This window comes from Drosophila persimilis, unplaced genomic scaffold (genome assembly GCF_003286085.1).
Source record: "Drosophila persimilis strain 14011-0111.01,24,50 unplaced genomic scaffold, DperRS2 tig00000191-arrow-pilon, whole genome shotgun sequence".
Lineage (NCBI taxonomy): Eukaryota > Metazoa > Arthropoda > Insecta > Diptera > Drosophilidae > Drosophila > Drosophila persimilis.
This window is the reverse complement of record NW_020825298.1, coordinates 13,384,067-13,410,874: the sequence shown is the minus strand read 5'-3', so window position 1 is coordinate 13,410,874 and position 26,808 is coordinate 13,384,067. Positions and strand designations below refer to the sequence as shown.

Below are 26,808 nucleotides of genomic sequence, written 5' to 3'. Positions count from 1 at the left end.
TGCACAGGCTATGGCTAAAATCGCATGCGATTTTAGGATTCAGTTCCTTTCATCACGGTCACACTGGAACTGGTTCGCAATAGAGCGGCATAACTGCATAATTTCGGTATGTGCAGTCGGAAAAGAAAACCCATCATCTTGCAGTCACTCGGACTAAATTCACCAGCACCAGTATATATCAACGAGCAGCTTACAAAAGAAATCTACCCGATTTTTAAAGAAGCTTTACAAGAGAATTTATGTAACTTTAGGCCCTGGAACATTTTAGCAACTTTAGTGAATCATTTGTACCATCCCTGGCATGTACTGTGATGGGCGCAGTTCGCGCTTGGACAAATGCACGCACGCGCATGCTTACATACATACATACGCATTCATGTCTGAAGATATGTTCCTGGCTCCCCCTGTTACGTTGAGACCTACATAATGCGATTGCGTGAGTTATAAGGAGAACATTTGTACGTGGATATGTATGTATGTTTGTGTACATTTCCGACGGGAATTTAGTCTCCGTTTGACATTTCAAAGAAAAAGTTCTGAAGCCGGGCAATGCATTATTAAGCCATCAAGTGAATTTCAATTAGTTTTGTGCTAATTTTTTTGCATGTGCATATGTACATAAACTAAAATATATTTGGAGTACTTTGAAAATGTATTTACATATTTAAAATATGTACATACTGTATCAACGACACATTGAGGATACTTTATACATGAATGAATATAAAATATCTACATATGTACATATATAATACATAGGTACAAGATCTACTGAGAAACTATTGCTCAATTGTGTGGTTCTTATCTGCGTACTATGTATACACATATGTAAATAAATTTCAACATACATATTTCGTACAAAAATAAGTAAATATTTACTTATGTAGATACAAATATTTGTACAGAATCAAAATATAATATCCTTTAAAAACCATACACAATGTATGTAAATATGTAGGAAATGTATAAATTGTAGGTGTTAAACTATTGAAACATAAAACAAGGAGCGCCTACATATGTACATCTATAATTGACCTATGTATGCCTATAAATAAAGGAAGCAATTTGTTTACTGTGTGTGTAGCATGCAACATACATATGTATGTATGAATGTATCTGCATGCATGCTCTTCCATATTCAAAAAGCGAGGTGGTCAAGGTTTTCAAGTGGAACAGTGCTACATTTTTATTAATGTATAAAATGTATTATGTATGTACGTCTATAGTATAAAATGATCCTTCCTGAATATGTGCATACATGTGCAATCTGAAATTGGTGTCTGACAAATATGTTTCTGCAACAAACATAAAAAAATTCAAGCTCGGAAAGATTTAAATTTGGAAATAATGGAACCGAAAAGATGGCACTTGCAGCTGTCATGTTTTTTCCTGCTGCTTAGCTCAACATTTTCAGGTATGTCAAATCACATATGTATACTTATTTCTAGATTATTTCGCGCGCGAACTTTAGTTGAAAGGAATCAAAAAATTCGATGCTCCGAATTTTATGTCGGTACATATTTATATACATATGTATGTATATATCCTTAAAGTCTTAGGACCAATAAATAAATACATACATATGTATGTTTATAGCAGATGTCAAATATGTTTATGTATATGTTTGTATGTATATAAATATGTACAAATGTACATTAGATAAAATTCATCAATAAAAAAAGTTTATCTTGCAACATGTTTTTTGTATTATGTTTTTAAGTTCTTTTAAACCATTAAGACATACATATGTGTACATAGAATTGGTGTTTAAATACCTAATGGCTCTTTAGGGTACCTTTGTACTTTTTTTGTGTTCAATTATTCATTGCAAGTTTTTATAGGGATTGGGAAAAAGGTGATGAGAGGTACCTCCTTTCCCCAGCTCGCATCGCAGCATCTGTTTTGCGGTTTTTGGATATCAACAAAGGGGCTTCGTACAAAATTAAAATATACTGTCTTTGAAGACGGACATAAGTCTGCTACGCCGAAGGTCGAGACTCTTCTAGTTGTTCTTTTAGCACATTGATGCTCGACTCGAGTTTTATTTTTGTTGTTGTTTTGGCATGCTTTCAAAATTAATGTTTTAATGAATAATTTTTTGGAACCGATTTAAAAAATTACAAATTACAAAAAATTAAAATGTGCCCCTTACTAACTTCTGTTAGTGAATCTAAAGGAGCAATTGTAAATGATAAATAATATCTGTTCGGTCAAACTTTCCCTTGCCAATGTCTTAATCTTACTGTTATCCTCTTATCCTCTCACACTTCATGTTCCCTCATAATGTAATCCATCATCTCTCATCATGTTTATGCACCCAATGTTACCAAAGACCAGGCGTGCGTACCTTTTTTGAACATTCTTCCGGAGTCATCCAAAGTCAATAAAGTGCACTCGTGCATTCACAAAAACGCGTGTAGATTTAGATTTAGATTTTGTCTACCAACGTGGGACAGGGTATATAAATTTGTGTGAAAATAACCCCTAAGAGTGATATTAGGCCTCTCGAATCAATCTCTTGGAACCTAACTAACGAGAACTCAAAGTACATTCATAGATCCCAATACTCGCTGCCTACATATTGTCAACGGGATGTTTCTACTACTTCACAAGGAATACAGGTTCTTCACAAATTCTTCTACCAGCTTCCTGTGTGATTTTGTAGCGTTATGCGCGAGAAATAATTTAGGACTCTTTCAGCAACTGTTGAATGCTGGATTCTCCGGCTCTGCCTTATGAACGATCGGATGTCGTGTTCAACTGCGCGACTTGCATAGCAAATTATTACATTTAAAAATGTCTACAAGCCGCTACACATTTTGCGTTCTATACGATTACGATTTGAGCATTAGAAAGCTTTCAATTCGTTACTTTTTTTGGGTTATCGTCGTATACATAGAGGAGCATTAGGGACTTAAATATATAAATTCTTGATCAGCATCAATAGCCGAGTCGATATAGGCATGTCTGCCTGCCGTCCGTCCGTCTGTCCGTCTTGGTTTGACAACTCCCAGAGAGTAAAGAGAGCTAGAGCTACGCTCCTGTGATATCCCAATGTATCAAGATCATTTCAAAATTTGACAGGACCCCCTTCCGCCCCTTTTGTCGCAGCGCATCTACCAGAAGGTAGGCCGTTCCGCAACCAGTACCTGGCAACAATCTCACCAAATCGTTGGACTAGACTAGCTATTCTTTTTTTTCTTTCTCTTTTCATAGCCTAATATAATATAACATAAATTTTAAATTTTTTAGATGTTGGCAAAATAACGTCCTCTCAAAATCACTTTGGAAATACTATACAGAGTCAGTTCACCACCAAAAACAACACTAGGGTAATTGCCCAGAAAGGAGGGCTTGCCATATTACCCTGTGTCGTCAAAATTAACTCTCCAGCAACGGTAAGCCGTATTTTTGTTACTTAAAATAAATATAAGTAATCGTAACTAACACAAACGTAACTAAAACTAATACACTCACAAATGACTCGACCGATTTTGATATGTATGTACGTATATGTAATTTTTTTTTAACGATTTTAACCAAGCAAGTTTAGGTTAGGTTAGAACTTCCCTGACTGCACTGACGTCCGCTAGGAAGACGCTACAGTTGTCTGGTAGCCTGGAGGAGTGCCTTATGTCGAACTGTTCACAGTAGATTCCTCGTCCAACCCTTTCGTCCAGCTTCGATCCATCCAGTGTATGGCGCCATCTGGGCTGGGGAGTCTCTGTGAGAGATGATTGTATTGATAGGAGTATCTGTATACTCTCTGGGAACTTGGTAGTCCATTTTTGCTAAGACGATATCGCTGTTGTTTAGTATGTATGAGCGACCCATATGCTGTGGCACCCATTAGTGCCATTTAGCATTTAGCGCATCATTTGTAGCCCTTCGCACCGGCTGCACTGATGCATAGGGCGGCGGTCCGCTGAACTTTGCCCAGTTGTTTGGTGATCGTCTTTTTTGATATTGCCGGCCACCACACGGTAACTCCGTAGAGTAGTATTGGGGTAGCTGTTGCTAGATACACGCATTGGACTATACTTGGGTTCATGCCCATCTCAAGCCAATAGCTTGTTTACATTCACGGAGCACTTTCGTTGCCTTCTTCAGTATTTTTTACGTTTGGGTCCACTTAAGCTTTTTGTCAATTACCCAACCTACTCCCAGTCCACGCGATTATGTCCATTCTGACAGTCGCGCAAGCTTTGCGGTCATTAAGGCGTAGAGTGATAGAAGGTATTTCCCTGAGAAGATAATTGCAACGTCGACCGTGTATGCCACGGACTTCTAGCCCCACCCTTTCAGGTCACATAGAATCTTGTTGACTGACACGATCCAAAGAATAGGAGAAACCACCTTGCTGGGTGCCTCTGTTGTGACATACCTTGACTGGGCGGACGATCCTATCGATGATGCCACCGTCCTGCATATGAGCAATTGATCTACAAGGTGCTTTTTAGCAAGGATGCAGGTGCGTGTTTTACTTTCATTTTGAGCTGCAACCTTGTACTCCTTCGTCGCTAGTTGTCAAACCTTTTCTCACACTATCCAAGATTCCTGAACTAGGAAGCATGGGATTTCCAGTGGTGGAGATTGATCTGAAGGATCCATAAGAACAACCTTAGAGTTTCCAGCACTGTAATGCCGGTGTCTTGGCGTGGTATCGGAGGCGTAGCATTCTAGGTCTGCATGTCTGCAGCATTTTCAGGATACGATCCGGCTCCTCCATGAAGGCGGGCACCCACACTCTCGCCCTTGGTCTACTAGACACTTTGCTCCAGTCTACAGCGACGACCTTCGCCCTGGGTAGACCTCTCCAACTTGCGCTACCGCTGCTTTGTACTTTGTATTTTGATGAAGACCTGGTACCATCCCATGTCTGTGCAGACTGGGCGGGGGGTTCGGGCTGCTTCTCCAACAGCTTGAAGCAGCGGTCGGCCAGTGCTGCTTCCATCGCAGCAATAGATTTTCAGAATCTTTGATTCCGCGCTGCCTTTATCGCGTCCTTTCGCGGTTCTTATGACACCGGACTTTATGACACGTACGCTTTTTAAACATTATAACTCTGTGCTACAATTCTCATTTCTTATATTATAATTGATTTAAGTTTTTTAAATGCATAAAATCAAATAATTATTAAATTACCACTTTGTAGGTTTCTTGGATACGCAGGAAAGATTTCCAGCTACTAACGGTTGGGTTGTCAACACATAGTAGCGATAAACGGTTTTTGGTTGAGCATACGCGGCATATGGGTCACTGGTCTCTTAGAATTAAAGCCGTCAGAGAAGAGGATCGTGGATTTTATGAGTGTCAATTGTCAATTTACCCAACCCAGTCAATTTTTATTGAACTAAAAATCGTCGGTAAGTAGTATTAGCTTAAAAGGTTTTCAATCAAAACAAATTCTAATGTCTTATAATCACAGAAGCGGTTGCTGAAATTTCAAGCGCACCTGAGCTTCACATAGACGAAACTTCTACTTTACGGCTTGAGTGTAAACTTAAGCGGGCGACGGAAAATCCCTCTTTTGTATTTTGGTAAGAGACCATTTTAAAAATCAGAAAAGCTAATTTCAGATTCTGACAAACAGTAAAAGTGTTTTATCTTAAGTTTTCTTAATATGAGCACTCAGAGTGTCAATTCATTCAGTTGATCTAAACTCTAAACCTTGTTATCTGTGTTATACAACATTAGTCCAAAACAACCATTAGTCAGCTTTGATTAACGATAAACTATTTCTAACAATGCACGTAGTTGGCCTGGCTAACGAAAAGCAGACAGGAGAGGTAGAGCTGAAGGCAAAATGGTACACGCTTTTGTAGAAGAATATTGTCTATGCATAAAAAATTAACGGAAATTTGCGCTCTATGATATTTTCTGATTTATGTTCAAAGTAGACAGCTGGTTAAGTGGGAACCTCAGTTCTGAGGACCTTTTATGGTGATGGAGATTCTTAAAAGTGACCATTAATCTATTGAAGTCTATCGACGCGTGAACGAAGATAAAAGTATTCGAATAAGAGTTTGAGAAAGTTTCCAGAAGACCGAAGTTCAGACAAATTAAACGAAGACAATGGTAAAAAAGACGTTGATGGTGACAGGTCCCAAGTCAGCTGTACGTACATATGTACCATTATGATTTATCTATGATATTTATGAAATTTGTGGAGAATATTAGGGTTCGAAACACGACAAACAGATTTGTATATTTTAACATATTTTCAACTATTATTATTATTAATCAATTCTTTGGGTGTCTAATATTTAATTTTACATATTCATATGACATATTTGATTCATTTTATCGCTGTACTCTTTTAACATTACTGCAACATTGTTTATTTAGGTATCATGACAACAAAATGATTAATTATGATGTACAAGGCGGTTTTGTTGTGACGTCGATGGAATCAAATGGGAAGAGTAGCGTACAAAACGGACACATTTTTAGAGTCTTGCCCGGGTTTGCTGGTAACAAATCACGTATTATCCCTATTCCGGATCCCGTGGAGTCAATTAATGGAATTCTAAATAGCAAAAACGTAGCCACTTCAGCAAACTTCATATCGCCGAATCCACCATATTTACAACCGCACCAGTCCTCATATCTTCTTGCTCCTTCTATGAGTGTTCTAAGTATTAAACAGGTTAATTTTCGGCATGCTGGTAACTACACCTGTGCTCCATCAAATGCCCGTCCTGCTAGCATTACGGTACATGTTTTAAGAGGTAATAATAATTGAATAATGTATATTCGCCCACTAATGCATTTAAATTTTAATCTTTAGGAGAAAAAACTGCTGCCATGCAACACGCTAATCGAAGTTCTTTGGATAGTGAGAATTTGAGCAACAGCACTTTTGGGTTAATTAGTATAGGTGGTATCAATGGCACAATCAGCCTAGTATTAGCCAAAAGCTTATTATATATCTCAATCATATTCCTATTAGTAAGCGTTCTATCAAATTTTCGCCTACTAAAAGTTGTAGATTCCCTAATATTCCTAGCATTTATAATATTACTCATGGAAAGCTGAAAGTAATTCATGTTATAAGAAATGGAGCAAATTCAATCAACCGAAAGTAAAAAAAATGCTCCAAGTTATAATTATAATTATCGTACATATACAGGTATATGTATAATATCGACATACTTATGTTCCATGTATAAGTCCCTTACCTAAACCTTTACTATCATACAAGCTTTATATGCATTTTTAGAGAAAAAAAATTGATGTATACTAATTTTAAACTGTAAATAGACTTTCATAACATACAATGTATTGAATCGTGAAATAAGAAAATTCATCTACTTGTTACCAAATATACAAAAATTATGTAGAATACATACTCTGTACATTAATTCATAAGATACAAATACTGCAGTTATGATTAGGAGTTCATATTTATTTACATGTACTGAAATTTTAGCGTTAAACCCACAGATCATACAAGAATGATAAAAGAGTAATTTGTTATATATGTATGTAACTGTTATTTTGCTGTTCAATATGACTATGCAACAAAAAAAAAACTGCCGTCAGAATTTTAATTTTTAAAAATTAATGTGTATGGTACAATTTAAATTAAATAAAAATATTACCGTAAGTTTGAACGCATACAATGGTATTGTAGCCCCATAAAAAATATCAGAGTTATGTATCAATCCACCAACAACTAGTCTGCTACAACTACGATTGCTGTATAAATATCAAACAAACTTCCTGCCAACTTGGGCAACTAGTCTTCGGAGCCATTGGTTTGAAACAGTATTAAGAGCTACGGAATGACGAAACAAGGCTTCCTTTTCTTGTTTGTTTTTCTTTTTAGTTACTAATTGGCTGACCTCTTTTAAGGGTGAGCATAGCTTAAACAATACGTAGAGTTAAAAAAGTGAACTGTAAAGATGAGTATATTTACATTTAATAGTTTCAATATCTCAATTCAAAGAGTAAACAAAAATAAAATTAAATTTTTCCAATAAGCACAAGTACAGATGATCCAAATCCATGTCCATTCTAGTTTTTCGGACGCATGTTTGAATGTTCAAATTCAGACTTTGTTACAGCTGCCCAGCCACGTTTCGCTGTGGCACATTGTTGTTGCATGGTTGAGAAATAAGGAGAAGCACTAGTTGTATATATATTTAATTTTTCAAACTGGTGTGTGTAAATCATATTTTTTATCATCTCCCTCCCATTTACGACGCAAGGTGAGGAATCAGCAGAAAAGAGGTGGCAAAATGCATTTTCTGTGTGAGTTGTCTGCCGTCTGTCTTGTTTAACGTCTAGTTCTCAGACACTCATTTAGCTGAGATATAGCATTCCGAAGATTTCGATTTGCATATCATTAAAATACTGGTTTTTTTCTGTAAGCTATAGCTCGGCCACACAGCACCCGATCGTGGCGCGGCATGTCTTTTCGTGATGGGGAGAGTCCTGCCAATCGACTGCCATCGAAAAACAGGACATCCATTCCGTCACGATTTTCGCAAAAAATCATGATGGTTACATCATTGAATTTGTCAAAAATCGGCCTCATTTTCGAGGTCGAGATTTTGATGCCAATCGACAGGCTGGGTCCTCACGATTCTGCGAGAGTTGGTCCTTCGCCGATCTGGCCCCATTTAGCTGAGATATAGCATTCCGAAGACTTCGATTTGCATATCATTAAAATACTGGTTTTTTTCTGTAAGCTATAGCTCGGCCACACAGCACCCGATCGTGGCGCGGCATGTCTTTTCGTGATGGGGAGAGTCCTGCCATTTAGCTGAGATATAGCATTCCGAAGACTTCGATTTGCATATCATTAAAATACTGGTTTTTTTCTGTAAGCTATAGCTCGGCCACACAGCACCCGATCGTGGCGCGGCATGTCTTTTCGTGATGGGGAGAGTCCTGCCATTTAGCTGAGATATAGCATTCCGAAGACTTCGATTTGCATATCATTAAAATACTGGTTTTTTTCTGTAAGCTATAGCTCGGCCACACAGCACCCGATCGTGGCGCGGCATGTCTTTTCGTGATGGGGAGAGTCCTGCCAATCGACTGCCATCGAAAAAAAGGACATCCATTCCGTCACGATTTTCGCAAAAAATTATGATGGTTACATCATTGAATTTGTCAAAAATCGGCCTCATTTTCGAGGTCGAGATTTTGATGCCAATCGACAGGCTGGGTCCTCACGATTCTGCGAGAGTTGGTCCTTCGCCGATCTGGCCCCATTTAGCTGAGATATAGCATTCCGAAGACTTCGATTTGCATATCATTAAAATACTGGTTTTTTTCTGTAAGCTATAGCTCGGCCACACAGCACCCGATCGTGGCGCGGCATGTCTTTTCGTGATGGGGAGAGTCCTGCCATTTAGCTGAGATATAGCATTCCGAAGACTTCGATTTGCATATCATTAAAATACTGGTTTTTTTCTGTAAGCTATAGCTCGGCCACACAGCACCCGATCGTGGCGCGGCATGTCTTTTCGTGATGGGGAGAGTCCTGCCATTTAGCTGAGATATAGCATTCCGAAGACTTCGATTTGCATATCATTAAAATACTGGTTTTTTTCTGTAAGCTATAGCTCGGCCACACAGCACCCGATCGTGGCGCGGCATGTCTTTTCGTGATGGGGAGAGTCCTGCCATTTAGCTGAGATATAGCATTCCGAAGACTTCGATTTGCATATCATTAAAATACTGGTTTTTTTCTGTAAGCTATAGCTCGGCCACACAGCACCCGATCGTGGCGCGGCATGTCTTTTCGTGATGGGGAGAGTCCTGCCATTTAGCTGAGATATAGCATTCCGAAGACTTCGATTTGCATATCATTAAAATACTGGTTTTTTTCTGTAAGCTATAGCTCGGCCACACAGCACCCGATCGTGGCGCGGCATGTCTTTTCGTGATGGGGAGAGTCCTGCCATTTAGCTGAGATATAGCATTCCGAAGACTTCGATTTGCATATCATTAAAATACTGGTTTTTTTCTGTAAGCTATAGCTCGGCCACACAGCACCCGATCGTGGCGCGGCATGTCTTTTCGTGATGGGGAGAGTCCTGCCATTTAGCTGAGATATAGCATTCCGAAGACTTCGATTTGCATATCATTAAAATACTGGTTTTTTTCTGTAAGCTATAGCTCGGCCACACAGCACCCGATCGTGGCGCGGCATGTCTTTTCGTGATGGGGAGAGTCCTGCCATTTAGCTGAGATATAGCATTCCGAAGACTTCGATTTGCATATCATTAAAATACTGGTTTTTTTCTGTAAGCTATAGCTCGGCCACACAGCACCCGATCGTGGCGCGGCATGTCTTTTCGTGATGGGGAGAGTCCTGCCAATCGACTGCCATCGAAAAAAAGGACATCCATTCCGTCACGATTTTCGCAAAAAATCATGATGGTTACATCATTGAATTTGTCAAAAATCGGCCTCATTTTCGAGGTCGAGATTTTGATGCCAATCGACAGGCTGGGTCCTCACGATTCTGCGAGAGTTGGTCCTTCGCCGATCTGGCCCCATTTAGCTGAGATATAGCATTCCGAAGATTTGGATTTGCATATCATTAAAATACTGTTTTTTTTCTGTAAGCTATAGCTCGGCCACACAGCACCCGATCGTGGCGCGGCATGTCTTTTCGTGATGGGGAGAGTCCTGCCAATCGACTGCCATCGAAAAAAAGAACATCCATTCCGTCACGATTTTCGCAAAAAATCATGATGGTTACATCATTGAATTTGTCAAAAATCGGCCTCATTTTCGAGGTCGAGATTTTGATGCCAATCGACAGGCTGGGTCCTCACGATTCTGCGAGAGTTGGTCCTTCGCCGATCTGGCCCCATTTAGCTGAGATATAGCCTACCGAAGATTTGGATTTGCATATCATTAAAATACTGGTTTTTTTCTGTAAGCTAAATCTCAGCTATACAGCAGCCGATCGTGGCGCGGCATGTCTTTTCGTGATGGGGAGAGTCCTGCCAATCGACTGCCATCGAAAAAAAGGACATCCATTCCGTCACGATTTTCGCAAAAAATCATGATGGTTACATCATTGAATTTGTCAAAAATCGGCCTCATTTTCGAGGTCGAGATTTTGATGCCAATCGACAGGCTGGGTCCTCACGATTCTGCGAGAGTTGGTCCTTCGCCGATCTGGCCCCATTTAGCTGAGATATAGCCTACCGAAGATTTGGATTTGCATATCATTAAAATACTGGTTTTTTTCTGTAAGCTATAGCTCGGCCACACAGCACCCGATCGTGGCGCGGCATGTCTTTTCGTGATGGGGAGAGTCCTGCCAATCGACTGCCATCGAAAAAAAGGACATCCATTCCGTCACGATTTTCGCAAAAAATCATGATGGTTACATCATTGAATTTGTCAAAAATCGGCCTCATTTTCGAGGTCGAGATTTTGATGCCAATCGACAGGCTGGGTCCTCACGATTCTGCGAGAGTTGGTCCTTCGCCGATCTGGCCCCATTTAGCTGAGATATAGCATTCCGAAGATTTGGATTTGCATATCATTAAAATACTGTTTTTTTTCTGTAAGCTATAGCTCGGCCACACAGCACCCGATCGTGGCGCGGCATGTCTTTTCGTGATGGGGAGAGTCCTGCCAATCGACTGCCATCGAAAAAAAGGACATCCATTCCGTCACGATTTTCGCAAAAAATCATGATGGTTACATCATTGAATTTGTCAAAAATCGGCCTCATTTTCGAGGTCGAGATTTTGATGCCAATCGACAGGCTGGGTCCTCACGATTCTGCGAGAGTTGGTCCTTCGCCGATCTGGCCCCATTTAGCTGAGATATAGCATTCCGAAGATTTGGATTTGCATATCATTAAAATACTGTTTTTTTTCTGTAAGCTATAGCTCGGCCACACAGCACCCGATCGTGGCGCGGCATGTCTTTTCGTGATGGGGAGAGTCCTGCCAATCGACTGCCATCGAAAAAAAGGACATCCATTCCGTCACGATTTTCGCAAAAAAATCATGATGGTTACATCATTGAATTTGTCAAAAATCGGCCTCATTTTCGAGGTCGAGATTTTGATGCCAATCGACAGGCTGGGTCCTCACGATTCTGCGAGAGTTGGTCCTTCGCCGATCTGGCCCCATTTAGCTGAGATATAGCCTACCGAAGATTTGGATTTGCATATCATTAAAATACTGGTTTTTTTCTGTAAGCTAAATCTCAGCTATACAGCAGCCGATCGTGGCGCGGCATGTCTTTTCGTGATGGGGAGAGTCCTGCCAATCGACTGCCATCGAAAAAAAGGACATCCATTCCGTCACGATTTTCGCAAAAAATCATGATGGTTACATCATTGAATTTGTCAAAAATCGGCCTCATTTTCGAGGTCGAGATTTTGATGCCAATCGACAGGCTGGGTCCTCACGATTCTGCGAGAGTTGGTCCTTCGCCGATCTGGCCCCATTTAGCTGAGATATAGCCTACCGAAGATTTGGATTTGCATATCATTAAAATACTGGTTTTTTTCTGTAAGCTATAGCTCGGCCACACAGCACCCGATCGTGGCGCGGCATGTCTTTTCGTGATGGGGAGAGTCCTGCCAATCGACTGCCATCGAAAAAAAGGACATCCATTCCGTCACGATTTTCGCAAAAAAATCATGATGGTTACATCATTGAATTTGTCAAAAATCGGCCTCATTTTCGAGGTCGAGATTTTGATGCCAATCGACAGGCTGGGTCCTCACGATTCTGCGAGAGTTGTCCTTCGCCGATCTGGCCACATTTAGCTGAGATATAGCCTACCGAAGATTTCGATTTGCATATCATTAAAATACTGGTTTTTTTCTGTAAGCTAAATCTCAGCTATACAGCAGCCGATCGTGACGCGGCATGTCTTTTCGTGATGGGGAGAGTCCTGTCAGCTATTTTATCCAGTCATATATCCTGTTTTGTCCGTGTGGGCCGATCTGGCTGTTCCATAGCTTCCTGCAATTGGAAAAATATCCTTGATCCTTTGGTAACGACTCAAACTAATATTTTCCCGATTCTTTGCATGGATGATTTTTATTCATCAAAACTTAGCTTAATATAAATAGATAAACAAGTGGAAAAACTTTGTATCTATCTTTACACCAACAACAACGAGATCTATTTAGATACAAGACTGGAACGCGTAGCCACTCCCTTGGTTGCCAAAGTCAAAGTCCTTGTTGTCGATGTTCTCAACAGTTAGAGCTGGAGGTAATAAAACAAAAAGAATTAGAGCCAAGAACAAAGAAAAGTTGGATAGGGAGAAACAAGGAAAACTTACTCGGTGCTGATGAGGTAAAGCATGGCGCAGGAGGGATGACGATGTCGGTAATGTATTAACCTGTGAAATAATTACGTCGTAAAAAGTGCAGGTACTTAATTTTTTTGTATTAGAGCTGGTTGCGCCATTCTAACGATAGGACAGATCTTAAGCTTGTCCCGAAGCAAAAGCGAAAGCGATGATGAAAGAATGTATGTTTGCACTACACCTACAAAGACGTCGAAAGCAAAGGCGGAAAATGCAAAGCAATCAAGCAGAACACCTACATACGTTTGTGCTGTATTTATGCACTCAAGCGGTTCGTATCTCGATTTTGTTGCTTTTAGCACTGAAACAAGTTTGTACAAATATTCCGAACTGACTTGACTCTCCGGATATTTCTGTATGCACTCTTCTACGAGCAACGATATGGCCGGACCGCTAAATAGAAAACGAAAAGGGAACTAAATTGGTTGTACTTGGTTTATTAGTAAGATTACAAAATCTTTATGTTTACGAAATTTACATATTTATATTTTCTATATCTTATTATACAATTATTTACTTTTTTTGTTCTTAATAAATTAAGTTTAAACTTAGAGGTAATTTCTAAAGAATACGGAATTTAGTTAACGAACTCTATTAAATGAAAATATTATTTTCGTAGGTGTAAATATTTATTAAAACCTTAGAGTTTTAGATTCTGAACATGTATTCATAACAGTTAATTATTCGGAATTAACTCTATCGAATATTTGAATTGCCTACAGATAAAATTATTTTGTAAATAAACATTTATTAATTTTTGTACATGTAATATTATAGGTTTCTTGTGAAGAACACAACGCCCATGAAAATAGTATATTTTTATTTATAGAGTAATAAATAAGTATACCAAAACGAGTTGTTATTAGTTGCTAAACCATATACAAGAAAACCAGAAAGGATCAAGCTCACGCATATTCCTCATCACTGACTTCATCGTCGTCAGACGACATTATCTTGCGCCGTTTTCGCTTATTTCGTGCTATGTATTGCTTACGACCACTAGGTTTTGTAGGAAAAATTGATGATTTCACGATTCGAGACCTCGGTGTACCTTCCTAAATCAACGTGCACATTATAATGCAGAGTTTGAACCAATAAAAAATTTCATATAAACACTTACATCCGTTGAAGTCGCAGGTATTGTTGATGATTGCACATTGCTTACATTTGGTGTCGAACAAAAGCTGCTGTCATCATTTGGTGGTTTAGAACCTTTTGAAGAGTTTAAGTAAATTAGACCATCAGAAACGGACGAGTTATTTAAGTTTGATTTTTCTCGCAGTTCATCCCCATCTGAATCTCCGTCCTCTGGATCCAGCTTTAGCATAAGTTGCTTGAACTAAAAATAAAATTGTTATATATATATTGTATATAGCGTACGACAAGTTACTTACATCCAGGTACTTGACGACAAGGTCTAGTTTTTCATCGTTAGTAAGTGGTCTTGAGGAACAATCAGGTTCTGAGTTTGAAAGCTGCTGTGACTTCTGTTTCTTAATTAAATCAATTGTTGTTTTAGGGTTGAAGTCGTTGACGCCTCTACGTGTAATCGCCTTTTCATACATTTTTTGCTCGGAAGGCGAATATCTTGAAATTTTACCATCTGTGAGACCATACATGTCCTTTAAATGATCTTTCAGTATTAAAAGGAGCATGCACGCTTCGGCGGATGTAATACATTTTTTTATCTCGGTCATGTCTTCTGGCAAACGATTAAACAAAACTTGAGGATCCTCCACGTCATCATCATCCTCTAATGCATCTCCCTCCTTGTCATTTGGATTCAAATGTTCCTTAAATGTGGCAAGTAGATGTGTTCCAGCCATTGAAATCAGCAAGTCTATTTGATGTATCAGATATAAAGGCTCATCTTGAACTACATACGGAAAGTATGCTAGATTATCGGCTATATACAGCATTTGCTGAAGAGATGTTTTCTGATCATCAAACTGTTTTGTAACAGTCTGAACCAGTGCACGTCTCTGTGGCTTTGTGGACCGAAGTAAAGTATACAGAAAGTCATTTAATGCCGTAGTCACGTGTTCTGGTCCTCGTTTTCTAAAAACAAAATAATAATATATTGATAAACTGATTAATATGAATTATTTAAATACTCACGCATAACCTCGAATGATTTCAACGTTTCCCCGGCTGTTTATTTGCAAGATTTGCTGTAACTTAAAGCAAAGTTGTAATCCAAATTGAACCTTCATATTTACGAAGCCAGAATAGGTTTTATCGATGTCTTTTAATAAGGCATCAGCTCTATGGGCCGACTGAAAAAATCAAACGCATTTTTAGATTTTCATTTTCAAAATGAACGAATAGATACGCACCTCTACCTTGGGGTCGGTACTTAAGCATATTAAATATGGAACCATTCTAACAGGATGAACTAGGCCTTGGCGCAGAACAATATGTACTACTTTAACAGCCCACAGTCGAACCGTATCATCCCGATTAAGAAAACAGTTGAGGATTTCTTCTAAATAGAGCTGAATTATCCGACTTGACATGCCTGACGACACGTCATTCATTTCCTTGAGGTCTTCGTGCTTTGATTGTTTTTCCCCTAGAAATTATGAATGTACATTTAGGTACTATAAAACAGAAATCCAAAACAGACTGTACTAACATTCTTTTTCCTTATTGTGCATAAACATCTCAGATTCTGTTAAGTATATCCAAATATTACGCATACATATTATTTTTATGCCACCATCGCTTGTGGTGGAGTTTAACAAATCACAGTAAAACTGTTTAAGCTCAGATCGTGTTAGGTAATCATCGTTCAGAACACAAAAAGAACCAAGTGAAATCAGAGCTTGCTTTCGAATTTCTTGATTTGAGCAACGACAAAAGAACATCAAGCACTCAAACACATCATCACATATCGATGCCGGAAGGCCCCCATTTGTTTCACCTGAAAATTAAAAATATGATTACAAACATATGATTCGATTTAATCACAATTAAATCCAAAATTTCACTTACCTAAGGCAATAGGTGACTTAAAATCAAAGTATCGCATTAGGATGCCAATCGTAAAAAGGCTGCGTCGAAAGCTAGGCGTGTAAATATTATCTGCACTGCAGTTTTTTTGAACCACTTGATTACGAGAAACATCAAGAACGCGATAGAACCTAAAAACAAATAAAAGTGGTTATATAAGACTATATGTACTATTGCACAGTCAGTTACATATTAAAAAAACGGTACTCAATCGTAAAAATTGCAACTGTCTGTTGCAATCAAAGAGAATCATAAACAATGTCACATCTGATCATTACTATAGCCAGTTCTCGCTAATTACTGTTGAAACTTTCGGGGTGTCCGAAAGAAAAAACCCTTATTTACAGACACTTTGAAAAAACAGACAGAAAAGACCCGATCAGATGATACAGAATTTCGTTATTGGAGTGGGTCAATAATTTCAAATAAAAGTGATAAAGAATGATATAAACTATACCAGCATTTCGGTTATATTATCTCTTTTGGTCTCCGAGAACTAGGCTGTCATATAAGACGTGCAGACGGAAATACCTAAATTGGCTTGATGCCGGCTAGTCTGATTGTCTACCCCATAAGTATACAAATGCAAAATGGTTAAAAAGTAGTGGTAGATTCTCTGGAATAGATTTAGTTTTAACTTTAACGTTTAACAGCTTATGTTGTTTGGCTTGTTGTTTGCTTTTAACATACTTATACACTAATATGGCAGTACGGAGTGTACCAATTACTATTAATGAAATACATTTTGGAAATGGAAATACATACTTTTGAAAACAATCGCGGATCAATTTATAGTTCTTTGTAATCTTATTGACGAGTGCGCCCAAACAGGATACACAACTGGTTACTTCTGCTTGGTTCCGCGAAACAACCAAGAGCATTAAATGCTCTTCCAAAGAAGCCAAAAAAGACTCGCTAGCGTTATTAACAAGGGGCACCACCTTCTCGAGAATATCTGCAACAGCACATATGAATTTTGCAGCTGTGGCTGAATGACATTTAATATTTAGATAAGGCTCAATAGTCATTGCATGCCGAACCAGGAGCTGTGGTCGCACTTTTGCTAGCAAATGCAGTGTAGTTATGCAACCGAGCATTCGCGCATTATCAGTGTCTTCTAATTCAATCAGCCGGTCTATAAGCCCATCAGCTAATTGCTGACATGCCAGCACTATTTCTTGAGGTGGCTCAGTATTTTTTTTCACAGCTTCTTGGATACTTCCGTCGTTCTTTAGCATGTTATCTTTCGGTTTGAAAATCTAAAAGAAAAATGTTATGTGAGTTTTTGCGATATTTTAATTACAAATAGTACTTACACTCATTAAAAGTCCCTCTAACCATATAGTTCCAGTGTCATGGGCTGTATTTACCACGTCTATAATCTGATTAATTTTCCGTTGTATGCCGTGCTAATTATAAATATATACACAGAAAGCGTTATAACAGTTACACATTTATTAAATCTGAATATTGTTTACTTACTTTGTCATTTTTCATACACGGTGTGAACCACATTTTCATAAAAACCTCGGTAACAAGCTTTTGAATTCCTTCCTCATCGTTAACGCGTCGTATCATTTTAACACAAATTTCGGGAATTTTCTCAAAGTCTGGATATTCAATACAAATATCACGCAATATTTTGATAACTCTTTTTCTCACGGAGACTCCAGTATCCTAAAACAGAATGTAAAAAACAAATTAATGATGTTAAATTATTTGTTATGATACAGATTAGAATCGTTCCAATTTTGATTAGATTTGATAACCGATAAGATTCAAGTGGCATGCAGGCTCTAAAAATATATAATTGCTTTTATTACACTCATATTCGGCCGGACTCCGGGAAAAACCTTTTGGACCGTTTTTGGTTAAAAACGAAAACACAAAAGTAAGTGAAACCCGGACCCGCGAATACAAATTTGTTCTTATATTCTACACATCTCACCAATATTCGAGTCGATAGCATATCGTAATACTGATCAATTAATTCTTGATTGCTGAGTACGAATTTTCCAACCAAATCTACAGCAGCTTCGCGTACTGAGATAGCAGTATCTAAGAATTTCTGGTTAACACCCATTTGCATATCTTTTCGTTTCAGTACCAATGGATCCACCTCCACAATGTTAGCGAGACATTTCATTGCACGTGTCCTTACTGCTATGGACGGTTCACTGTTCAAAATTCAAATGATTAAAAACTGATGAGCATAGAACTCACTCGATATACTCACTTAACGACTAAAATAATTTTCTTTAAGCATCCATCAAATGACTGACTAAAGGGCCGTTTAGTAGCTAAATATTGCGCTATTAGCTGTGCATTATTATAATCTATGTAAGTCTTAATTTGCTGGTGTGATGTGTGATGTTGTTCGCCAGAAACCGAATATGGCTTTATTTTACTGATTAAATATTGTTTTCGTTCCTCTAAAACGTTAAAAATTTCAAGGTTGAGTTCATAATCAATCAATTCAATAGACGGATTTCCATTTTTTGTTGAGTCTTCGTTGTAATTTTCTTCGCACGATTCAGAATCTGATGTTTCCAAGTATTCACCTTGAAGAAAATAATGCATTTATTTTTTTCCAGCTGGGTTAATAATTTTAAAATAGATATACAAATCATTTCTAAGTTCATGAAATCAATTCGAAAGTAGGCGGAAGCGTCCTATATCTTAAAAGGTGTTTGACTGAGAGCATGAACCTTTCCACGCAACATACTCCACAATTTAAATATATCGCTTCTATATAAGTTGTGAGAAAATCTTACTAAATTACTGAATTATTGACCCGCACAGTGGAACTTTCACCGTTGCCACTCGTTGCCAAAATTTATTTTCCAGCTGTTCCGTTGAGAAAATTTTTTTGATATTGATTTTGCGCATACATTGTACTACGAAGAATGAGTAAGGGAATGACTTATCGCGTGGGTGGGGTTTTGTAGTCACTGCAAAATGGTTTGTTCCGTCTGGCGATAATAACGATCGGAAAAGTTATTGTATTTCTGATTGCAGATGAGCATAGTTTAAGATTTCACCTGTTTTATATCCCTTTCTTTTCATTTTACGAAACATCTAGTCAAATCACTAGTACTACAAGCCTATTGAAACATGAATCATGTGCAAAAATACCTGTTTTCCGTTTATTTCGGATTTTAGATTTTCTCAACGCGAAGCCCTTTTCTCCATCCTTTATTCGACGTCTCTGATAGATAACATCTCGGTACCATTGAGCCAAATAAAAGTGTCGTGCGTAGTCCCAAATTAAATTTTCTTCTTGCGCATTTACAGCCAGAAAATCAAGAAGAATCTTCTGCAGAAATTCCGTTCGCTGCTCTTCTGGGTGTAGTTCAATTTTTGTCTGTGAAGTATATAATATTAATGTAGATGTGATGAGACACAAAGTCTACTAATCGAAGTACTTACGTTATTGTTGGATAGATCTCCCTCTTTTTCTTGTTCCACTTTTATTGATTTAATCATTGAATCAATTATATTAACTTTACATCGGGACTCAACTGTGTCCTTGCGCAGACGAGCAGCTACTATGCCAAGGTAATCTAAGGACACTAAGCGAATGCTCTGCTCTATACCCTTATCAGACACATATCGGACGAGCATAGTTCCCAGGAGTGAAAGCAGCAGTTCAGATGCGGGCCATTCGGGCTTGTTGACGGTGGCCAGCAGATCATGGATAAAATTTTCAAAGAGCGGTCGAAAGTCTGTTTCATTGGACCGTGACTTGCATTTGTTTAAGAAAGTTGTTAAGAAATTGCCTCCAATACTGACAGCTACATCATACTTTTTTAAAACCACTATATCTTTGTTTGGTTTAACTATTTTCTTAGCACTGTTTTCAAGATCATCTTCGTTATCAACAGTCAGTTGAAATGTGGTCGTTTTTCCGTTATCACAAAGCGAGTCTGGTAAAATTGTAGCACATTGAATTAATTGCAGCACAAGTGCTGTCACCATTTGAATATTTCCGCCATTATTTGTAAGTTTGTACGGACGAAGGTTCTTCTTGGATGAAGGCAACCGATCAATCGACGACAATATGTCTCCCAAGATACTGTTCCTTATTTTATCGTATCTTTCTTTCCGAAATATCTAAAATATACAATATAAGTGTCTTTAATATAAATGGTGTTCGCTTTTGTGTGTGATGTTATCTAAGGATGTTATGAATAAAGTTTCATTACTTACAGTAGTTACTAGTTCCAAGCACACAAATTGCAATGTTTCAATATTGTCTACAAAGAATGGTTCTATAGCAAGCGTCGACAGCGGCAAAACTATAGTATCGACAAATATACACTTATCAAAAAGAGCCACAAAAACTTTTAATAGCTCAACTGTTTTAGAGTAAAAGATCTGTAGATTTCGCTGATGTCCTTGATGCGACTTAATTTTTTTGCGGTTAGTAGTCTTCTTCGTACTCTTGACTGTATATACAGGATCATGGCAAGGAAATATAGTTTCGCGCAGTTGAAATTGTGCAAATTTGATAATATGTGAAATGTTGTCCTCTTGCAAAAACTTAAGATCGCTCACTGTCGAATATATATTGCAAATAAGTAAGCAAGCATCCATTGCATTTAAAATTTTTTCTATTACTTCATCATCTACAATTTCATCTTCGTCTTCCTGCAATTAGTTATAAAATCAGCATGAAAAATAATACATTAAATAATGTAATACATACTGGTCCAGCAAAATAATTTCTGGCTAAATAAACATTACGCATAGCGTAATTTATTAGAAGGGTTAACTTGTTTTTCGGTATGGAGTCCAAGGCTTGTTTAGCTTTTAACTTGGCCACATCATTGCTCATCGTATTAAGAAGTTTTGGGGAAATGCATTCAATATTTTCGTCAACGTGCTCTGAAAATGTAAAATATAAAAATATTTTGAAAACCAGTAAGACTTAACTAACTAACTAACTAACTAAAGCTCAACTTAATTTAGTCAGATTGGTTTATTTGCATTTTTTCTTTTTACATCAAATTATTATTATTATTATTATTCCACACGTACTCAAATATACAACAAACAATAGGTCGAAGAAGCTCAGATGTAGCTTGAAGAATACCCAAAATTCAGTGATAACTCACAAGAAGCAACAAGTGACCAGAGTACAAGGCAATTGCATTGCCATGAAAGAGGTCACAGCAATTGACTGTCGTTGACCTTCTTAGTAAAGTAAATGCAATGATTGACCTTACTAAAAATATAATAAAGACAGATTATGGTTCAAAATATTCGCCGGTCGTTGATCTCATCCGGATTTTCGAGAAGGCTATCTACGATTTCCTTAGAGAGAAGATAAGTTAAATGTGCTACGTTTACGTAAACGACGTGATCATAGAAGTCTTCCATAGAAGTCTTCACGACACAGTCATGAGGGTATCTAGCTCCAACAGTCTCTGAGATCACTGAGCCGGACAGACACTGCTATATCAACTCGCCTTTTGATGCTGATCAATAATATATGTAATTTATGGGTTTAGAAACACTTCCTACTAGGTGTTACACACATCCACCACAAAACTAGTACTTTAACTTTAAACTTTTTGAGTATCGGGTATAAAAATGCTATTCTTTTTCAAGAATAGACTATTTTTTGGCGAAATTTGGTTAGGTTTTTCGGTTATTTGCTGGCCTAGAGATCCTGTCAGAGCAGTAGACTATAATTTATTTCTCAGCAACATCGCCAAAGACAGGCGTTGAGTGATCGGGGAATAGATGTACATTTAGCATGAGGAAGTTTCCCAAGTTTTGTGTTTACGTACCTGAATCAAAATTTGGGGATTCCGTATCGTCCAACATCTCAATAATTTGTTCCATATTTCTCATAAAATGTTGATATGTTTGTGACCGAGTTACTTCATCCTTTGAATCCTTTGAGTTGGAAACGGCTATTATTCGTTCGACGCGACGTACTTTGGGCTTTGAGACTAAACAAACGTACATTTTAGGGGATTATTTTGTATTTTGTATTTTGTAGGTCATAGGAATATTTACATATTTGTTCCGGGGGAATATCACCAATTGAAATAGCCATTTTTCGCTTTGAAGCAAACCGTTTCTCGTCTGCTTTAATTGTTGAAAACATATCCAATGTTGTGTTTAAAGATTCCGTAGTGGTCCTACCGACTTCTAACTCAGCGGCTATATTCAATCTCGTATTGGGCTGTTGTTCTGATGATTGTTGTAGTAGCCCAATACTTCTAGCCAATTCTGGTGACTTTTGTACAAACTTTTTAATACTTTGCTGCATCAAGCGAGTATCCTCAACGTTAAGACGATTTATACATACCCGAACCTGGGACTTGCCACTCGATGACGTCGATGTCGAAGTGGCAGTCGAAGCTGAATTATTGTTTTGATGCGGTTCTTGGCCGATTGCATGTCCACTATTATTACTTATCAGCGATGTTGAAGTTGCAGGTAATAATTGTTCGTCTGGCACGTTGGTGGATAGCGTCGGTAACTGATTTTTGTTGCTTGGCAGTAAAGATTTTTGTTGATCTTTGTGATGTGCAGCAGATTCCGTAATCTGTTGTCTTTGTAAATTTAATACATTTTGGAAGTTGCCTTGGATCATTGAGGTCGATGTTGTGGGAGCTTGGGATTCTGTCATAGCAGCTTGTAAATGATAAATTGGTGATTCCAAGAACGGGAATTCATCATCCATCCGAGGAAAAGATGGACGATTGTCTGCGGGCTTAAGATTATCGCAATTCAATGAATATTCCCGAGCTTTAAGGGGACTGAAATACTGTTGCTGCACAGAATATAAAGATGAGCTTGGGTTCTTTATGTCTAAAGCGTTCTGAGCGATTTCCATTTCCTCGATTTTTGGAAGTGTTTGTGTAACATCTTGGTCTTGGTTTGCCGGTTTCTCCATTCTTTTATTGAAATCATTCACGTTTGTCCTGGAGCTGATCATGGAATACTCATCTGGAAGCACGTCAGTACCAGCCATACTAAAAAATAAAAACATTTGTTAAATTAATAATACTTAGCATAACACATAAGCAGTACAACTTAGTGATTCTCACCTGGAAGATTTTTTGCATTGTTGCATATTTTGAGATAGATCAGTAGATGACGCTGTCGGCTGCGGAGAGGAATGTAGTTGACCCTCCATGTGTTCGCTGGGGGTTAGTCCCTTGGCTTTATTATGTTCACTTCGCGCTGGATATCACAAATATGAATGTAACAAAAATCAAATACATATACTAACTAATGTTAAAACTTACTTATCTTCAATGGCGTGTTGAAAACAGTTGGCCGGAAATTGTAAATGCCCTGGAGTAGCTCTGGATAGGTACTAATATTAGTTCCATGTTGTTCAATAGTATACTCTGGCTTTAGCTCGCTGAAATATAAGGATGATTAATGCTAAATTATTAATCTTAAATCGTACCTACATATTGTCCGAATTTGTTTGTTCAATGGCATTCACCAACTGACGTACGAGAGTCCCATCTCGGACAGAAAGCAAATTATCAGATTCACTTGCAACTAAAGCATGGAACAGCAGTGACTTATTCAGTGAGGCCGCACTCAGGAGAGAATCGGATACAGGTAGCTCGCTGAGCACTTGGTGAAAAATAAATGAATGTTTATATGTTTATTACATTTCTTTATAATGAATGCATATAATGCATATATGTGAATTACTACTTACAATCAGAAGTGCTGGTTAGACCCGCTAACGTTGTGACGGGTACGCTCGGGATGTCACGGTCCCCCATTATTTATGACAGGCTGGACTTTCAGACTGGTGTGCCTTTCTTTAGAATGGTTTGATATTGTATACGATTCGGTTTAGAAATGGTAGGACTAAGCTGCAGATAAATAGGGAAATTTGTTTAATTGACTGGTTACCATGTTTTGCGTACGATACATATGTACGTATGTAGACACTTAAGACATTCATATATAGATATGGACTTTTCGACATATGTACATATGTATGTAAATGTATGATAACACCCTTCTTCTTACGCTAATTCATTAATATTGTTATTATTTATTTATTAAACCATTGAAATATTTATTTGGAGCAACACACACACACATGTTTATTATACTCAAGTCTACTAGCCATGTAAATATGTATGAATGTAGATTTAATTCCTTGGCAATCTATGTACATATATATGTACATGTGTTTTTACAAATTCGCGCATGAGATTTCTCTTCGTATCCGGCTTAAGTGGTTATATGCGAACAATAAACACGTCGAAATAATTATTAATATTATATTTCCGAGTACAATGCACAAATGAGTTAAGGACTACTTTGCACAAATACAAGCATATACAGAGAATAGTTGCATTGGTATAATCTAAAGATGTTCTTATTTAAGAATAGATCTGGACCGCCTTTACACATACTTTTATTCATTTTATATACAGCACACTTTCAACACAAAAAAACACTTTTAAGCTAGTAAATTCAATTCATTTATTTATTTTCAGAAATGGAGATTTAAAGGAACATGGCCGACAATTATGAACGAATACTGGACGCTCTAAAATCATCTGGTGTAAACAGATTTTATAGCAGTCAGCTTTTATCTGTAAGTGCCACTTGCAGGGTTGATAAATGTACGCATTTATGGTATTCGTGAAATGGTTTGAACGACTAGTTTTCGTTGATATTATTTGTTAACATGAGATTCCTTACCACAGTTGCAATTCATTCCAAACACATTATGGCACACTTGTCGAATGAAACAAATTCATTCTTGTTCAATGGTCTTTGTTCGTAATATTGAAATTATTATTATCGCACTGACAATAACTTTTTTCGTTTAGCCTAGCACTCGGAGAAGAAACAGAACAAAGACTTAGGAGAATTTTGCGACGGCAACTTGGTAAAATTAATAAAACCAGTCGGGCGGTGCAAATTGTTACAGAATTTAGGGAATATAGAACATGTTAATTGCATTTATATTGCAAACACATATTACGATTTTTAACAAATAACTAGATCGAATGCAGCGATAAAATTTTAAGGTTAAAATAATCTAAATTTATATCACATTATTATAAATGTTAATCAGGCAGGCTCACTTAGTTTTGCGAATTACGTTTTATGCCAAAACGTTTTGTTTTACAGTGCTCGCGTTTTCACAAATGTATGTTATCGATATTTTTCATTTTCTCATAGATTCTGCAACTGCAAGCTGCTCGCTTGAAAACGATAAGTGTTGTTCCCCTGAACAATATTTATAAAGAAAGCACAAGCTAAATTGTCCTGGTATGGTATCAATTTTTTGTTAATGCACCAAGACGTCATCAATTTTTTTCCTTTTTAAAATTAAAATTTTTTATATATAAAAAGCCGTTTTGAACAATTTTGCTGAATGTTTTCTTAAAAGCAAATAGGAAAATTGTTGTTAAAAGCGACAACCAGAGTCTTCCTGGAATAAGCTAAAGTAGATAATTTATTCATTAATGGCCTAAAATTATATGGGCAGTGCTAAAGGTTTTAGTTAGTCAGCATTTTTCAACGGACTCAATAGTAACGATTTTTCTCTTACCTTTTATAACCTTTATTTGTTTGACCTTTTTCACAAAAAATATTTTTTTTTAGGCAAAATCAAGTATTATGTAAATGAAGCCAGTAAAGTTGGAAATTGATTTGATTCATTAATTGGATACAATTATGTGGGCAGGGCTGAGAGATGTAGATAGCTAGTAATATTCAGCGGAAAAATCGAGGAATATGGGTTCCAATCCTTGACGGAGAGCGATTAACCTATTACAAGCCAAGCCAATTTTCCACCGAGAATAATGCAAATTTAAAAATTTTAGCGAAGTTCAGGTGAAAGTTAGCGTTGTGATTTTTAAGTTCAAATGAAAGATGGCATGGACCTACAAGAAGAATTTACAATCAGTAATATTTGCCGCCATTTAAATCAAGTCGTTAATCTGTTTAAATAGAGGGGGGTTGAGTGGGCTAAGACAAATCTGCGCTGCGGATATCGATGTTTTCGATGTTTTGAGAGAAAAAACATCGATGTTAACATGTTTCAAAACTTATATTTATTGCGTTATTATTATACAAAAAAATCTTAAAACTTAAAAATTGTGTTGTTGGAAGTTGTTAGTTTGTGAATGATATGTCTGTGACTGAACAGTACTCTTCATACCTTCCCAAACACACAACGGGTTGCCTTCGAATGATGTTAACGGCGTTCGCAGTTTCATATTTAATCAAATGTATACCATCTATAGTAAATTTGATTCATTTTAAGTTATATATGTTTACTTACTTTGGCATTGCTGTGTTGCTGCTTACAGAAGACAAATACGCAATGATATGATATTAAACTACCGATGTTTTGCAAAACATCGATGCATCACGCAACATCGGTAGCAACAAAAACATCGGAAAACATCAGTAAACATCGGCAGAAAAACATCGATGTTTTTTTACATCACTAATAGCATGCTTTAA

The 26,808-nt window shown here is 37.5% G+C and overlaps 2 protein-coding genes across 3 annotated transcripts; one reads left to right on the top strand and one right to left on the bottom strand.

Annotated features, from left to right (window-relative positions):
* Positions 1-1,157: 1,157 nt before the first annotated feature.
* LOC6589199 lies at positions 1,158-7,180 on the top strand. Its single transcript, XM_002014325.2, has 6 exons — positions 1,158-1,414; positions 3,253-3,398; positions 5,156-5,366; positions 5,429-5,540; positions 6,349-6,731; positions 6,791-7,180. The coding sequence occupies exons 1-6, from the start codon at positions 1,348-1,350 to the stop codon at positions 7,036-7,038; spliced, it is 1,167 nt and encodes a 388-aa protein (XP_002014361.1). The 5' UTR covers positions 1,158-1,347; the 3' UTR covers positions 7,039-7,180.
* A 6,729-nt stretch (positions 7,181-13,909) lies between these two features.
* LOC6589200 (nipped-B protein) lies at positions 13,910-24,173 on the bottom strand. 2 transcript variants are annotated; one of them, XM_026988955.1, is made up of 23 exons: positions 24,026-24,173; positions 23,766-23,937; positions 23,595-23,713; positions 23,394-23,529; positions 22,649-23,318; positions 22,354-22,576; positions 22,122-22,286; positions 21,035-21,213; positions 20,536-20,976; positions 19,756-20,439; positions 19,462-19,690; positions 18,563-18,887; positions 18,275-18,503; positions 17,809-18,003; positions 17,643-17,735; positions 17,092-17,585; positions 16,309-16,457; positions 15,950-16,237; positions 15,651-15,886; positions 15,433-15,590; positions 14,709-15,372; positions 14,435-14,653; positions 13,910-14,369 (listed from the first exon to the last, which is right to left on the bottom strand). In XM_026988955.1, the coding sequence occupies exons 1-23, from the start codon at positions 24,090-24,092 to the stop codon at positions 14,220-14,222; spliced, it is 6,285 nt and encodes a 2,094-aa protein (XP_026844756.1). In that variant the 5' UTR covers positions 24,093-24,173; the 3' UTR covers positions 13,910-14,219. The 2 variants fall into 2 exon arrangements, with proteins under 2 accessions (XP_026844756.1, XP_026844757.1); XM_026988956.1 differs by lacking the exons at positions 21,035-21,213; positions 22,122-22,286; positions 22,354-22,576; ... (3 more) ...; positions 23,766-23,937; positions 24,026-24,173 and having other exon boundaries at positions 13,919-14,369; positions 20,536-20,882; positions 20,947-20,962.
* Positions 24,174-26,808: the final 2,635 nt, after the last annotated feature.

Excerpts from the sequence above, each read along its gene's own strand:
- LOC6589199 (XM_002014325.2), top strand. The coding sequence starts at position 1,348 with ATGGAACCGAAAAGATGGCACTTGCAGCTGTCATGTTTTTTCCTGCTG. Across the intron at positions 3,399-5,155 it reads AAATTAACTCTCCAGCAACG|GTTTCTTGGATACGCAGGAA; the intron begins GTAAGCCGTATT and ends ACCACTTTGTAG. Across the intron at positions 5,367-5,428 it reads TATTGAACTAAAAATCGTCG|AAGCGGTTGCTGAAATTTCA; the intron begins GTAAGTAGTATT and ends TTATAATCACAG.
- LOC6589200 (XM_026988955.1), bottom strand. The coding sequence starts at position 24,092 with ATGGGGGACCGTGACATCCCGAGCGTACCCGTCACAACGTTAGCGGGT. Across the intron at positions 23,530-23,594 it reads CAACACGCCATTGAAGATAA|CGCGAAGTGAACATAATAAA; the intron begins GTAAGTTTTAAC and ends TGTGATATCCAG. Across the intron at positions 18,004-18,274 it reads TGCTATCGACTCGAATATTG|GATACTGGAGTCTCCGTGAG; the intron begins GTGAGATGTGTA and ends ATTCTGTTTTAG.